The sequence below is a fragment of the Corvus kubaryi genome, unplaced genomic scaffold (genome assembly GCF_017639235.1).
Source record: "Corvus kubaryi isolate FWS band 111438036 unplaced genomic scaffold, C.kubaryi_AGA036_p1.0 76, whole genome shotgun sequence".
NCBI classification, from domain to species: Eukaryota; Metazoa; Chordata; class Aves; order Passeriformes; family Corvidae; genus Corvus; species Corvus kubaryi.
Window position 1 is genome coordinate 13,208,011 of NW_024582063.1, and position 15,615 is coordinate 13,223,625.

General features: G+C 48.9%; 1 protein-coding gene across 4 annotated transcripts in view; it reads right to left on the bottom strand.

Moving 5' to 3' along the window:
• Positions 1–12,614, bottom strand: part of LOC121675876 — a 32,354-nt gene extending 19,740 nt beyond the window's left edge. For 2 of the 4 annotated variants that reach the window (XR_006020259.1, XR_006020258.1), the window contains exons 1-2: positions 11,849–12,580; positions 718–807 (exon numbers count right to left, since the gene is read on the bottom strand). Coding sequence is in view for 1 of the 4 variants with exons in the window: in XM_042051701.1 (XP_041907635.1) it covers positions 718–807; positions 11,849–11,917 (159 nt within the window). In the remaining 3 variants the exon portion in view is untranslated. Of the gene's footprint in view, positions 1–717; positions 808–11,848 lie in introns of all 4 variants that reach the window. The other 2 variants (XR_006020260.1, XM_042051701.1) reach the window with 2 other exon arrangements.
• Positions 12,615–15,615: the final 3,001 nt, after the last annotated feature.

Below are 15,615 nucleotides of genomic sequence, written 5' to 3' on the forward strand. Positions count from 1 at the left end.
ACATTGCAAATTAAAGCTTTTCTGCTGAAAAACTTCTAATGGTAGCTATCTAGCATGCCATCAAAGTGTAACTGAAAGACCTGCAAGACATCTATCCTTCCAGCAGCATCTGAGTTGTAGATCTATGGATCAGCTCCATTTTGGGTTATAGACACGCTGACCTAGAAAAAGTTCTCCCTGTGAAAGTTACAACACTTGGGAGACAATATAAGGATTCCTTCAGGCTTGTTTTAATCTGGGCTGTCTGCAGCCTTTGAACCACTGCTCGTCATTGATAATAAACTGAAGATCTTTGACTCAGAAAAAATCTCCCAGGAAAAAATAGGAGTTCTTAAAATTTCAGAAACTCTGCTTCTATATTTAATTTTCCATGAGATTCTTCCTCCCAAATTCTAATTTATCTTAGCAAAATCAGAGACAGCCTGCATCATTTTGATTTCATGAGACTTTTATCCCCAGACGTCACACTCATGCAAATTTCAGATCAGTTTTGTTTTCATTAGTGAAAAGCAGCAACATGGATTGCATAAATGGGGTCATACAGGAACTTCTTTATTCAAAATATTTCATATATGCTGAGATATGCTGATTGTAGAACTATTTCAGTCAAATTTCTCACCATATGTTCATGTAAAAGGTATAAACAACCGGCCCTACAATGGCATCCTACAGCCAGGGAGTTTAAATCTTTGAAGAGAACAAATTTCTTGTACTTACAGATCCTGTAGATGGAGTAAGGGTGAACCTTCCTTTCTTGGGCAGGATGTTTATACTGTGAATTTTCTTTGTACTAGCCTTCACTCTATTCTGGCAAAATCAAAATCAAAAGTGATCCGTATTAGTCGAACCAAACCCTTTATTAAATTAAGTGTAAAGCCTGGTTTAGAAATTAACAATGAAAATCGGAAAACAAAGATTAAACAGATGGGTTGAACTTTCCTGAACTGCTCCCCTCCCCCCAGTTCTTTGAAAATTGAAGTAATCTTTGAGGCAAAACAGGCATTTGACAGCATCTGTCATCCAGAAGTTCTGTAGATGTTGTGCTGCTTCTTTGGTCTTGTTTTGAATTTTTCTGTCAATTTGAATAGACGCAACAGAGTCTCTAGGAGTGATGCTCACAAGCTGAGAAGGCAAGGACCATGTGGGATGCAACAAAAGCTAAAAGATCTATCTGTTTGTTACCTCATCATGAATATCAGTGTCCCCAAACGCTTCTCTTTTTTCACAAAAGAGTACAGTTTGCTGAAAAGCACAAGAAAGCTTATTTATCATTTATAGTTGAAATGTAATATGTTACACAGTAATGTGCCTAATATTTTTTTTAGAAATTCTGAGATGTAGTATATTTGCACACACTCATCTTCAAAAGAGACAAAACCATGATTTCTTAAAGGGTATTTGAAAAGTAGAAATGCTTGGCCAAGAGGTTTTAAATAAATTCTTGAACAAATAGGCAGCACATGAATAAATATGCTAATTTTGTGACAAGCACTGAAAATAAACTTTTGGTTAGCAGCCTGCTTAACCTCATGAATGGTTTAGTCCTTCCTTCCTCCATTCTAAGCATGAAAGCTGCTCTCCACACCCTAGACTTGATCTAAACTACTGAAAGTGATAGAGAAGTGCCTACTGATGCTGGATCGGGCCTGGCAGCCTCCAGGCTTGACCCTGTAGGCCTGAATCAGCCCAAAGCCAACCTGTGCTTGCTTCCCCGTGGCCTGAAGTCCTTCCAATGCAGATGTTAAGGTATGTGCAAAATATTTGAATTGCTTAATCAGACACCCCTGGTCCTTCAAAAAAAGCAGAAGTTTTGCCTGAATAAAACAGCACAGGTTTTGCTTTGGTACAGATGGTAATAATGAAGAACCACAGTTTCTGTTATCAGTTTTTTTTGTTGAAGACATTTGTCTTTCTCAGTAAAATGAACATATAGTTATAAAGGGCAGGGGGAGAAGACTGTAAATTTTTGCCCTTTTTTATTTTAATGGCTAAACATTGTAATGCTAGCTAAACACAAATTCTTGTCTGTTAATAGGTTCCTCTAGTTTGTAATAAATAGGAATGCTAATGACTAAAATTTGGTATTTGGTATGCATTAGCTTTTGTAAGTCTTTTCTTTACAGGCTTCATTGACATTCAATATGGCAAGCTTCCTTTGAAATATATTTATAAAATAACTACAGTATAATTAAACCAACAAAGCCATCTTTTAAGTAAGCTTAATAGCTCCATTTTTCACTCTGTAAATTTTTTATTTTAAGGAGGAAAAATAGTTATACTCAATTCTACTGTATATTTCATTTCGCATATAATATTTTCTTTTCATTTGCAATCTGTGCATATCTAATTCTTGACAACTGTGATTATTAATAAATGTGCATGAAAATCATGCTTCAGAGATTCTTCCACAAGAATATTTTTCTGTTAATGAGAACTAAAACATATCTTGACAAAGACAATATCGGTAATACATATATATATATATATACATATTTTAATAGCTAATGGTGGTGTGGTTAATACAGAAAAATGGATTAATAGATGTGGCAGGTAATACTCAAAGCAGATGCTGTTTGGTAAATGTAACTAAAAATATTTTAATTATATAAAAGCAATAGGTAAATAAAAGCAATTATACTTAATTTCGCTTTCAGCTTGTGAGCATTTTCTGTAAGCTTTAATAGAGAGGAGAGCCTGTGCAGAAGGCTAATGGTATAGCCATTGCTAACACTACTCATTATGGTTTCTAAGCAGTACTTATTCTGAGGTATTTCTCTGGAAGACTACAGTGTTCTTCATAAGGGTACTTGGAGCCTGATAAGTCTAATTCATAATAATATCTACCTCATTCAGAAAATTAAAGTTTACAGAGTCCTCAGCAGTTTGAAAATCTTTATACTACTTAGAACCATGATCATGTTTACTTAAGGACAAGGTAAAAAGTGATAACTTGCATTATAATAAGTAAAGTGGAACCTCGTAACTGTTTCTTAAACACTGTCCTCTACAGGCACAATAATATTGAGACCCCATTTACGGTATGATGAATAAAAACAGTTGACATCATTGTTATAATCTTTATTTAAAACTGTTACCAAGGTTACTAATTACCATCTCTGTGTGCAACAGGTCCCTCTGAAGCAGTATCTTTACAGATGAACTGTAATGTGCAGGGCTATAATAAAAGGCATAAGGGATTGTGCACAGGCAAAAATGCTGAAAATGACACAAACGCATCTACATTGTACAGTGCAAAAGCTTTGCTTTCGATGCTGAAGTGTACAGTGCGGTTTTTTGTTTAATTCGAGCATTTAGAGAGATGTTAACTGTGCCCTGAAGTGGCTTCATAAATGTCGGGGAGCAGAGGAGGTAGGGGCTACAGTGACCAATAAAACCTGCTGAGGCTGCTGCTGCTGGAAAGTGTTCTCACGTCTTCCCCACTCTTCGTGGGGTACCTGGTTTATGGGGAAATCTGCCTCCATTGTGTTAGGCAGGACTGCAGGGAGAGAACACGGAGCTGGCGGGGCACGGCCCTCAAGCCCCGGACTGAGGCCAGGCCTCCTCCGCCTGCAGAGGGGGGATCTCGCCCAGGGTGACAGGGTGGCTAAAGGGAAAGCGGGGCTGCAGGTGACGTCCCGCTCGCCCACCGGCCACCACCTCCGTCCCCCGCTAAGTCACTCCACCCCGCCCTCAACTTAATGACACAAATCCGGGCTCTTAAGGTCTTTGCGACTGATCGTACTCGCTCATTTATAAATAATGATCTCCATATAGATGCATAACAACAACATACCAGAAGTGTTTGGGGAGAAATCCGATTAAAGTCTATAGCTTTTTTCCCCTCTCTCCCAGAGCAAAAGTCTTGCCACAGGTCAGCTGCCGCGGCCGGCCCAAACTGCGGGGTTAAAGGGAAGAAAAGGCTCCAGGAGGGCTGCTTCCCTCCGGGCGGCGGGAGGGGGCTGCCCGCGGCCCGCTCGCCCTGCCGCCCCTTCGCTCGCCCTGCCAGGGACGGAGGGAAGGAGGGAGGGAAGGGGGCTCGGCCGAGCATTTTGGGAGGAGGGAGCCTCCGCCCTGGCTGGAGCGTGAACTCTGCGCCCGGGACCGATTTCCCCCCGGCGCCAGCATCCCCGGGCGGGGGTGTGGGGCCGCCCCGCTCCGCCTGGACCGGCCCGGCCTGAGGTGGCGGTGACGCAGGACCGTGCTTTCCTTTCCTCTTTCGAGCGATTTAGGCGAACTAGAAAAACAAACATCGGGCCGTTTCATGAAACGGTGGAGAAAACTCCGAAGGGAATGAGAGCGGGGCACATCCTTTTAGAGGAAGGACAAGGGTTCTCTGAGGAGGGAAAACAAAAGATGACAGTGGTGGCTGTAACCCCACCATGAACCAGGGACCTTCTGGCCACGCTCGGAGTGCTAACCTCCCCGGACTTCCCATTACCTCTCCATGACACTTCACTAATGCTCACACAATGGCCAACTGAGCAGTTTAAGTAAAGATATTTTAACCTGAACTAAACATTGTCTCCAGACAATAGGATGCAAAGCAACATCTGGTACCACACATAAACAATGCTGTGCAACAGCATATGCTCGACGTCTGGAAGTTTATGTCAACGCTAAGCAGTCGAGGAGGCTGTCGCTGCTCGGCATGAAATCTTAATAAATGGTTTTTTGCTGTGCTTCCGAGATGAGCATCTAGGATCCTTCTTCTCAGGGCATCCCCTTCAGGTTGAGATTGCCCGGCAAGACATCTTCGGACCCCATCCGCGCCTCTGTCCTCCCGCCCTAGGAGCACACCACCAGTGAGAAATGCCACGGGGAGAGCCCGTGTACCGGCCTAGGGACAACACCGGGTTACTCCTTCCCCGCTGTGGCTCCGGCGGGCACGGCTCGGCCGCCGGCGCTGGTGGAAACGGCGGACGCTGAATGGCAAACTTCAGGGAAGCGCTTCTTTAAAGAGGAGGCTCTAGGCTAATGAAACAACGGGAGGTGACTATCGCAAACAGCTGTTCCTCATACATATTTCATTATACAATCAGATAATGCATCTTACCACCTTCTCAATTATTCACAGATAAACATTTTCAAGACGTTTTGACATCTGTCTTAGGGCCTGCTATTAATTTAGTAATCACTATGGTTAAAAATGTATGGGGACTGCACCTCACAATAACTAGGATTTTTCTTACGGGAACAGCTACCGTAAGAGCTCGCCCTAAGCAGCTCATCAGGTCAAAGAGAGCCCCGAGATGGAGGGAGCACAAGATATTCACCCTTCAGCCCTCGGGCTGCCGCTCCGGGGGGGCTGCGCCGGCCCCGCGCACCGTCCCTGTGTGCCCGGGGCTGTGCAGCGCCGGGCCCCTCCCGACGCCCTCCGGAGCTCCTGGGGAGAAGCGATGGGCGGAAGAAGCCGAGGGGGGAAAGAGACGGCACCTTCCCTCCCTAGCAAGCCATAAAAACACCCAGAAAAGTCGCGTCTGCCTCTTCGGTCGGGCTCTGGGCACAAGCGCTCCTGCCTCTCTCGGCGGGCGAAGGGCGGTCACCGCTGCCTCGGGCCGGCCCAGAACAGGACACCTGCCCGGCCGGGCGGGAGCTCCGCCAGCCCTCCACCCAGTGTCCCTGCCGGCCGGGGACAGCGGGGCGCCGGTGGCAGCTCCCGTGGCTTCGTTCCCCGCGGAACAAAGCCCGCGGGTCCCCGGCCGGTCAGTGAGACGCGCTCCTCCTTCCTGAGCGTCGGAAACTTCTGACAGCAAGTTTGTTTCACTGCTGCTGAGCTGGTTGTAAACCCGCCAGGCTTTAGGAAGCCGCAGCATCTTAAAACTGCCACTTTTGTGTCTCTTCTATGGCAGTTATCCCTTTTCTCAAAATAAAGCGCACACCACCCCCAAAACGCACTTGTATACGCACAGTACCAGATGTTACACATGAGCATTGAAGGGCAAGTTAAACGAGCAAACGGGAGAAACAAATCTCGACAACACTTTCAGACATTTTATTGATTAAATTAAGCCACTCAGCGCCTTTCCTCCCTCCCCTTCCCCAGGTTATCTCTTTTTAACCTCAAAATCCACACACAATCTGCGCCTTTCACGACCGCCCCCCTCCCCTCCCATGCCCAGGTAAGTAGACGGCAACGCTGGCGTACTTTCCCGTCCTGCTACATAAGATCTTGATTACAACTAGTTTCTAGAGCTGCGGTCTCGCCAGTGATAAGGGGAATCTGTTTCGCAGAAGGAGCAGGACCCACGTGTGAGCCAGCACAACGAGGAAGAAACGGTATTTTTAGCCTGGTCGGACTCCTCTCCCCGTCCCGCGGGGGCTTGGCCACCCCGAGCCGCCCCCGCGTGGGGACCTGCTCGCCAGTGCCACCAGTTCCCAAAGCGCTGGCCGTCTCCGTTCGGCGCATCCCGGCGGGTACCCGGCTGCGGGTGGGTTTGTTCTAAAGCCTCTGTCGGATTACCGACCGTGAATTTCTTATCGCACCGCCAAGAAAAGTGCCGGCACCCAGGACTGTACACTCCCAGGCTGGGAGTGTAAAGGCCTTTCTGCCTCGCAAGTAGCGAAAGGCAGGGAAGGGTTTGGGAACAGCCAGAAGAGGGGATGCTCTGTGAAAAAGAAACGAGAACTCAGTGCTCCCTTCAAAGTATTACCCACATTTGAACACCTTGCCTTCTCTTGAATGCTCTGTAAACAGCAAAAGGGTTGGTGGTGAGCTCTGAGCCTCTGGTTCAGATATACCTGGAACCCACGATTTTAAAAGTCAGAAACAGGGGAAATCGGGCTGTGAATGTGCAGAGGGAAGACCCTTCCGCCTCAGCATCATTCATTATATTTTAATGTGAAGTGTCAAAAGCCCGCTGAAATCTTTCCACCAGCCGCTCTTGAATTGGTCCTACACTCGCTCAGAGCCGGTCTGTGCCGACCTGGCTCTTGACTTCAGCTCTCTAAGTCCTTGTATAGTTTCAACACTGTACTTGCGACTGTCCCCCTGCAGAGCCGTCCTGCTCCCCGTCCCTACCCCAGCCTCAAGACGTCCTTCCCCCTACTGATGTGTGCTACAGCCAAACAGGGCAAAAAGACGAGAATTGTATTCGACAGATGTTGCTCACTCGTGAATAACAGGTTCAGCGCATACGGTATCTCTCGCCATTATCCTGTAAGTTAATATCGAGTAGCAATAGCTGTCTAAATATCAAAATCTATTTATAGGGGATGCAGAGCTGTGACCTCTCCCTCTGACCTTCAGGAATTGCAGGCTGGAAAACAGGGCAAATGAAGAAAGGGAAAAATAAAAAGGATAAGCCCAGGATTACAATGGAGATTCGTGCGTGGCTGAGCCGGGCTGGGCTGCCTTTGTTCCGAAATCCTGAGAGGACTTGAACCTTTAGGACAGCACCGGCGCTGCGGCCCAGGGGAGGAGAGGCTCTGTCCGGCTTCTCTGTGTCCCTGCCGCGATCGCAGTGTTGCTTCCTCCACTTCTGCACAGCTACAGAAGTTGTTGTTGTCGGGTTTTGGGTGGGGTTGGTTAGTTTTTTTCATTAAAAAAAAAAAAAAAAGGAAGGGGGGGGAACAGACAAAAGAGCGCCGTTGACTAAGAAGCAGGTCTCTGTGAGAACTGAGGGACAGGAGAGCTCAGCAAAGTGCGGACCCACAGCTTAGGAAATAATTTTGCACCGGGAGAAAGGCTTGTTGGGGGTATTTTCTTATTTTGAGCCTCATAGCCTTCTCAGCACAAACGGGGTGTGCGCGGAGGGAGCGAGGCTTAGGGAGTTTTCGCAGTCCTTCCCCGGCAAGCAGCAGGATGGGGGAAGCTGGGAGCTCTCCGGCACTGCCCGGGGGTGCCTGGGACCCCCGGCAAGGGGAGTGTCGGGACCTTGGGCCGGGACCCCCTGACATCCCGTGCTCTCGGGGATCGCCCCCCGCGCATCCCCTTTCCCATCGGGCTGGGAGGGGGAGGATGCTCCGTAGGGTCCCAGAGCAGGCATCAGTGTTACAAAGCTCATCCCCTCGGGGGCAGTTGGAAAAGGGAGGATAGCAGGGGGGGCTAAGAAGAAAAGAATAATCCCAAAGTCTTTTTTTTTTTTTTTTTTAAATGGAGCCGTCGAGAGCTCGTCCAGTCTGAATTAACAACTGCGTAAAACTAGACTAACTGCACCACCGCCCTCCCCCCGCCCCAGCCCTGGCTCCCGGCGGTAATATGGCGCCTGCAAGCGAGAGAAGCACTTTTCTCGGTGTTAAGCAGTTGAAATGTGCTCCCTGAAGGTCACACCAGGCGACGCGCCCGTTGGCTGCCGCCAGGGCCGGGGCGCGGGCTGGGCCGGGCCGGCGGCAGCGCCCGCAGCCCCCGGGCGCCATCTCGCCGGGGACAACAGAGCGGCTCGGGGAGGTTCCCTACAGCCAAATATGCCCCGGCTCTGCTTTTTCCTCCCCTTTATGTTGCTGTGTCTACAAGAGCATCGTACCCAGCTTCCCTCTCTATCTTATTAGAAGGAAAAAAAAAATTAAAAACCCCGAACAAAACACCCAACAACCGACCACTTAAACCAACCCTGGGCTCTGAGGGAGTTATTCCTCGTGTCTGGAAATTAAAAGGCTCAAATCTCCTACGTGACCGTGTTGAGACACGGGAGCACTGTTCGCAGCTACTTTAAAGCGCCAGTCCCAGCTGGTTTGGAGGTCGGAGCTACTGTTCTTCAGCAAGAGAAGAGTAGTTCAGGAGGCAAACTCTGTCCCCGGGGGCTGTGTAGGCTCTCTTGCCGCCGCCTAAGTGCACCTACCAAGGGAAAAGAGAGGCAGGGCTGCTCACCGTGCTGCTTAAATGTTCTCTTCTTTCTGCTACCGGGGGCTAAGCAAGGAGTAATCTTCTCTAGCTATCCGAATAAAATTAGAAAGATGATTAAAAAAAAAAAAAAAAAAAGAAGCTATTCTTGGCATTTGCGTCCCACTTGAGAAAAGTATCTGGGAAAAAAGAAAAGGATCTCCCAAACTCTTCCCAACACACTTGGCAATAATCTCCTTTTAAATCTTGTGTCTTGCTACCACATTAGTCTCCGTGATATTGCATTCCAAAGAAAATAGACTGGGTATTAGAAGAGGAATCCCCTCTTCCTAATGAATATTTACCCTGAGGTCATTACATCCGTAATGGTCCTTGCTAACTTACCTTGCTCCCCTCTTTCTCTGCTAGAGACTGGGATTTCAATCACAATGCCCTCGATTTTAAAGTGCCGTGTACCATTTAATGGCGGGGTGCAGGAGAGGTTAGAATATTATTGACTTCATGCAATATATAAGATGGATACATTTAAGACTTTTAACTTTTTGTTGCAATGACACGCTGTATTTTTATGAGATACCTATTATGCAGACAGAACCATTGTGCTGTAGCTGCCTCACAGTTGCTGGATCGTTTCTATCAGATGAAAGATTTTGAATAGTTTTCTTTCAACAATGCATCCTTTTGGTCTTGATACAAAGAATGTAGGCATGGTATACACTTAAACAGCTCTGTCACAGAGCAAGATTAAATAGAGTATATATCGAATCCTGTCTGCAGTATAATACGTACAGGGAACAGAATGGAGCTCCCTCCGCCGCTGAAGGAGCACATTAAGGTCTGATGTCCTGGGAGCATCTTCCAGATTTCCCTTATCTCTGATATTTCGTTAAGCTGTTAAAAATCTTTACAGACGGGCTTTAAAATGGGCTGTTTCTCGCAGAAACACGGAGTTTGATAACAGAGTCTTTTAACAAAACCTACTGCTGGCGCTCCAGTAAAGGGACAAGTTGCGCTCTATCGGGTCCCCCATCTCGGCCCCCGTGCCTGTCTCGGGCGGGCGGCTTTTTCCTGCCCCGCCGCAGAGGCGAAAGAGGTTCAGCACAGCCCCTGGCGTGCGTGTGCCCACCCCCCGTCCCCACTCGCGGCGGCAGCCCCGGGCCGGGATGCGGGAAGGTGGTGCCCGCGGCCGCCGGTGCCAGGCGTGGGGGGCTGGGGGTGCAGCCCGGGGAGGCTCCGCGCCCGCGGCTCCCCCTCCGGTGCTCACTCGACTTGACCAAAGTGCACGTGCTGAGCCCAACTTCCCTCTCCCCAGCTTTGTGCTCTCCGCTGATTGAGTTCCCATATTAAGCTCGAGATCCTTTCTAAGCAACTGCTAAGAAGTCAAGAGCATCCTTGCTTGCTTTCTCTCCGTGGGCTTTCATGCCCTCAATTTGTTATTCTACTGACACTTTTCTTAAAGTTAGCGCCTAGCATTGAAACATTACCAACAAAAGCCCTGGAAAATCTCTCCCTCCTCAGCACTAAATCCTCTAATGGGTCTGTGCGTGTCGAATTTTTATTTGATTTCCAATAATCTCCAGCACTTCAATATTAAACCCACCTCAGCCCAGTGCCTCACCTATGGGATATTATTCAGTGCTGCTTTGGAAAGTAGAGACGCTCAGATTTCCTTCCACGTGCACCCGCTAATTTATAAATGAGTGTATACAGCTGTCTTCGTGTATATCTGTGTCTCTATATCTGCAGTAACGCTTTCATTTTGTGTCAAAATAACACATCCTGTCACTCCACGCCAAAAGTATATTTATCGAATGAAATAGCACCGCAAGCTGCATCTTCTTTATCAAACCTTCATTTCTGTTTTACCCAATTGTTAAATATCTTTTCATTTCTTTTCCTATTTTAAAATATGTATTACAGTAATTGTTACTTGGAGGTCTTTTGTGTATCTATAGCTCCTTTGATTCATATCTTTTCCTTTCTTTTAATCTTGTTATGCGAGATTATATACACATTTCTCAGGAAATCCAAGGAGCATAACTTTATTAAATAAAAACCTCATAATCCTGGAGTTTTGCTGCAAATACCAGTTTTTAAAGTACATGTTTCTAACCCATGGGTTTTTTTGAATGAAGATCCCTAAGTCCTCTTCACTTTATTACACGGATTTGGTGAAATGATTCTTCAGGCTCTCTAATTTAAATAAGTTTTAGTGTGAACTAAGAATGAACATTATCCTCTAACCTGAGGTCAAGTGAAGGGTGATTTACATGACAAAGAATAATTCCCATTTTGTCCAATATGAAACAACTTCACCTTCGGCATCATTAAGAAGAGTTTAGCACTTTCAGGGCTTTGGGGGTTGGGTTTTTTTGGTAAATAGTTGGCTATGTATAGCGCAATTTCCCTTTTATAAATCACAATACAAAGGCTGACTTCTTGTGCTCTTGAATTTCGGCATTATTTTTATAGCCTTAAGTAGAGTGAATTTGCACCTGCTGGCATTTAAACTTTAACATATTAGCTGGGGAGGATTTATCAACCCAGCGCACTGCCTCGAAGCAAATTAACAATCTTCATTAAAGTAAAGGGGGGGGGGGTGCGGGGGGATGTGACCATTTAAGACACTGTCCTCTATCTCTCCAATCTATATAGGTTCCGAGTGGATTATTTGGGGTCTTTATAGCAGCAAAATTACCGCTTTACTCCCCCTCCCCCCAACACATATTCGCTTCCAAATTTCTACTTCTCGCCCGGCACTTTAACCCTCTCAATACCTTCTTCCCCTCCGCCTGGAGCGATGCCCTGCAGCGGAAGGTTGCGAAGGGGCAGGGGCAGCTCGACTGCGCTCCCCGTCTCAGCCTCGACGGCCTCCCGCTCTCACCCCACCTCCCTTTAAGAGCACTTCCCCAAAAAAATCAGGTCGTGCTCTTGGTGGTTTCTTGTCTCTATTTTATGGTCACTTTCAGTTGAGCTTGCTCCCTCTCCTCGCTTCCTCACGCTCACATACTCACACACACACTACAGGAGCCCGTGAGGAAGTGATCTTAATCTAAATATCCAACTTACCAGCCGGAGGATCCTGCCTTGGGAAAGTTCTGCTCTGTTGGGTCTCAGAGTTAAAGAAACCACCGTCATCCCTCATTAAGAGCTCAGATCTTGGGGAGAGGGGCTGCTGGCGGAGGGCCACGGGCGGGGAGCTGAGCTCCCCGGCTCTGCTCGCCCGGCGGTGCCGGCTCTGCGCCCCGAGGGGACCCAGACCCCCTTCTCCGCATGCGGCTCCGGCGCTCTCGGGACCGGGGCGCCCCGGGCAGCGGCCGCGGGTTTTCTCCCGCGGACACGGGCGTGCGCACCTAGCCGTGGCTCCGCGGGGGGATCCGCGGGGGAATCCGCGTGCTCCCCGCGGCGGGAGGGGGCCCCGGGGCAGCGCACCGGCTCTGCCCGGCCGCCAGCTTCCTTGGGGGGTGGAGGGGTGGTCGTGTGCTTGTTCACAGCTACACCGGGAAAGTGGGAGCGTTTCGTGTTTACAACCGGCTCTGGCTTGTATTGGTGAGATGTAGTTCAAGCAGCGCTCCTGTGTGTCGCGGGCTCTTAACTGGAGCTTTGCTCAGTCATTGAGAGCAATAGAAAGTATATGGAAATCAATATATAGACAGTGTGGAGGGCAGATAATGGATTCGAGTCAGTGAGTGTTATAATCTGCATTATGGGCTTCCTATTGTTTAGACTGAGCACAAATTTCCAAAGGGTGAAGTGTTGGGTTTGGGTTCCCCCCCCCCCCCCCCCCCTTCTTCTTCTTTTTGGAGGGCTTTGTGTGTATAGGGGGAGGGGGAGTGTTAAATCCTCCTGCCACAATTATCAGAGTACACCCACTCCTCCCTTCCCGCCCGCCCCATCTGATTTTAAAGGTAGTGCTTTCACGGCGAAGCTAATGACTTTCATTTAATTGAACATGCCCTGATGTAGCGGATTGTTCTCTCAGCCCTACGCCTTTGTTGCTTTCGGGGGGAAATAAAGCTAATCAAACCTTTTGTCACGGCCAAATTCTCCCTCAGGGTCTCCCAAACATTTGTTTGAATAATTCACCTCAAGAATTGAAAATACTAATTGATTTTAAAATGCTAGCCCGGAGGGACGGGGAGGTGGGGGGTTGGGGTGGGGGGAGCCTGGAAATTAGAGGCGAAGAGCAAACGTCTACCTGCCAGCAGCGAAGCCTCCGCAGCCGCTGCCCTCGCCAGTAGCCGCGGCCAGGCTGAGTCCCCCCCGCAGGCTGCGGTGCCCCCGCCGCCGCCGGCCGCACTCTCCGCTCCGTCCCCTCCCTCGGCCTCTTCTCCCCCTCCCCACCGCCAAACTGCGCCTGGTCACCTTGGTCTCGGATTCTCCGCTAAAGTGCCGGCGGTGGCAGGGGTGGGCTCCGCCGGGAGGGGAGGGGATCCCAGTCCGGGCGCCTCGGCCCCATTCAGGGAAGAATTTTGATGCGATTCATTAGAAGTAACGAGTTGACATAAGGTAAATCTACATCGAGGGGGCCTTTCTTTGAGTGCATGGGGAAGCTTCATTAACCATCGCTAACAAGGCGTGCAAATGCTCTGATTGGGCAGCTTTCTTGTAACGCCAAGGCCTTAGCAGGATGCCCACCTAATGAGGGTCACTACAAGAGACTGATAAAATATTCAAATTTTCCGTCGCACCAGGAACTTTGTACTAAAGGAGAAAGTTGAGACAACTGTGTGCTTGTTTACCTTGGGAAGGCACACTCGGGGGAGAAGGCATCTAGCTCTGACATCTCCATCTCCCAGAGAAGCCCCGAGCTGGATGGTCGCTGCTTTATGGACGTTTATTTGTTAAATTCGTCAACAGATTTTCCCCCGCCTTCTCTCCCTCTCCCCCATTCTAATTGTGTTTCTCTCGGGCTTAATGCGCTGATTAATAAATAACCTGTCTGCGAGGTTCCACACTTTTTTTCCCTCTTTTCTTTCCTTTTTTTTTTCTTGAAGAATTATTAAAATCAGCCTGATGGCTTTAATGATACGTCAATCATTTCAAAGTTGCTGCTTGTTGCTAATATGTCAGACTCTGTACACATCACTGCTACTTTCCTCACTGCAGCGTTTAAAGCCTGTCCCCTCCTCCCCCCGCAATTTGTTTCTTCAAGTTTTCATCGCTAGGTTACAATTTCTAATTAGAGCTAAGTATTTCACTTAATATTTAATTTAGACGCCCAGCACATATATCATACCTAGATCAGTCAATCAAGTGTCCCTTGTTGATAATGCTACATCATTAAGAGTTGTGTTTAATTCAGGAGAAAGCGACTGTACAGCTGCTTCTGTTGCAGAGCAGGTAACTTTCGACTGGCAGGAGCTGCCAACAGATCCAGAGGGATGGGGGAAAGCAGCCCAGCCCAGCCGGGAGGCGGCTGCGGCTCCCTCACCTCCTCGGGAAAGTTTTGTGCTTCCCAAGCCGTCATCTCACCAAGGAGGCGAGCTGCACTCCTTTTCTCACTTTTTAAAAAAAGTAATTAAAAAATTGTTGGTATTTCACGTTTCCCTCATCCAGCCTCGGTGTTTACGCAAAATAAAGCGTGGGAGAGGTCCCCGGAAGTTTAACTTGGAAGCTGAAGCAGTATTTTGGACCACTAATTAAATACCCCCTCGACTTCTTAAGCCAATCCAAGCAACTAAAAAAATATCAATTGCCACTTGTTTGTTATCACGACTGGCACAGCACACACGGCATCCACAGGGCTCTGTTACAGGAGCCTGATGGGCCACATCTTACACACCCATCAAATGCGCATTCATTTATCCCGGGAAATCGTGACTAAAGAAAGAGAGGAAGAAAGACAGAGGGAAGGAAGGAAGGAGGAAGATAGATGTGTGTTTAAAGACAGCATCCGTGCAAATTTTTTCGGCACTTGCTTCTGAAGACTGACAAAAATCCAATTAAATCGTTATATTAATAATAGAAAAAGCCTAACAAGACTAACGCGATGGGTTCTCCTTTACCTGCCCCGGACTCTCCCTTTCTCCCACCCTCGCCTTCCCCCTCGCCGCGGCCGCAGTGCTGCATTTTCCTCTCGCCGGTACCTCGACCGCTACGCCCCAGCCCCGTCTGAACCCCTGCCTCCCCCGATAAAAAAAAAAATAATCAGCGCTTGCAAGCGTCGACTGAGTCACTCCCGAGTCAGGATTAAGGGGCACTAACTAGGCGGCAGAAAATCGCAGCCTCCTGGGAGCGACCATCAAAACAAGCAGTGAAATAAAAGAGCTTCTCTCTCTGCTTCCCTTCCTCTCCCCAGAAAAGTCCTCCAGGTTGGCAGCCCGACACACACACACACGCACACAACTTCGTAGAGCTCCCTCCGGAAGAGAGCACTGGCTTGCCCGGGTTTGTTTAGGGGGAGGTTTTTGGGGAGAAGGGGAGGGTTGCTCCCCTGCCCTGCAGAGCCACATGTCATTCTGAAACAATAAATCATGTGGGACCAAGTAAGATTGACTGGAAACGGACGGCAGGTTCCCCGGCCTGGAGAAGACGGCTATCGTCAGCGCACGGGGACCCCTCCTTACGCGGCCCCGGACCCCAGGCCCCAGCGCGGGGGTGGGGAAGGGCCGGGGGGTAGGGGGGGGAGGCCGCGCACCCCGTGGGCGCTCCCCCGCGGGACCTCCGCCTGCCCGTAACAAACTTACAGGATCCGGAAAGGATTTCCCCAGCCGAGAGGGCAGCCTCTGCCCAGCCCCGTCCGCCGCCGCTGCCGTGCTCCCGTTCCCGCTGCCGCCGACCGCGCCCGGCTCCGCGCCCGGCGGGGCGTCCCGCTGCGCGCGCCGCTCCGCTCC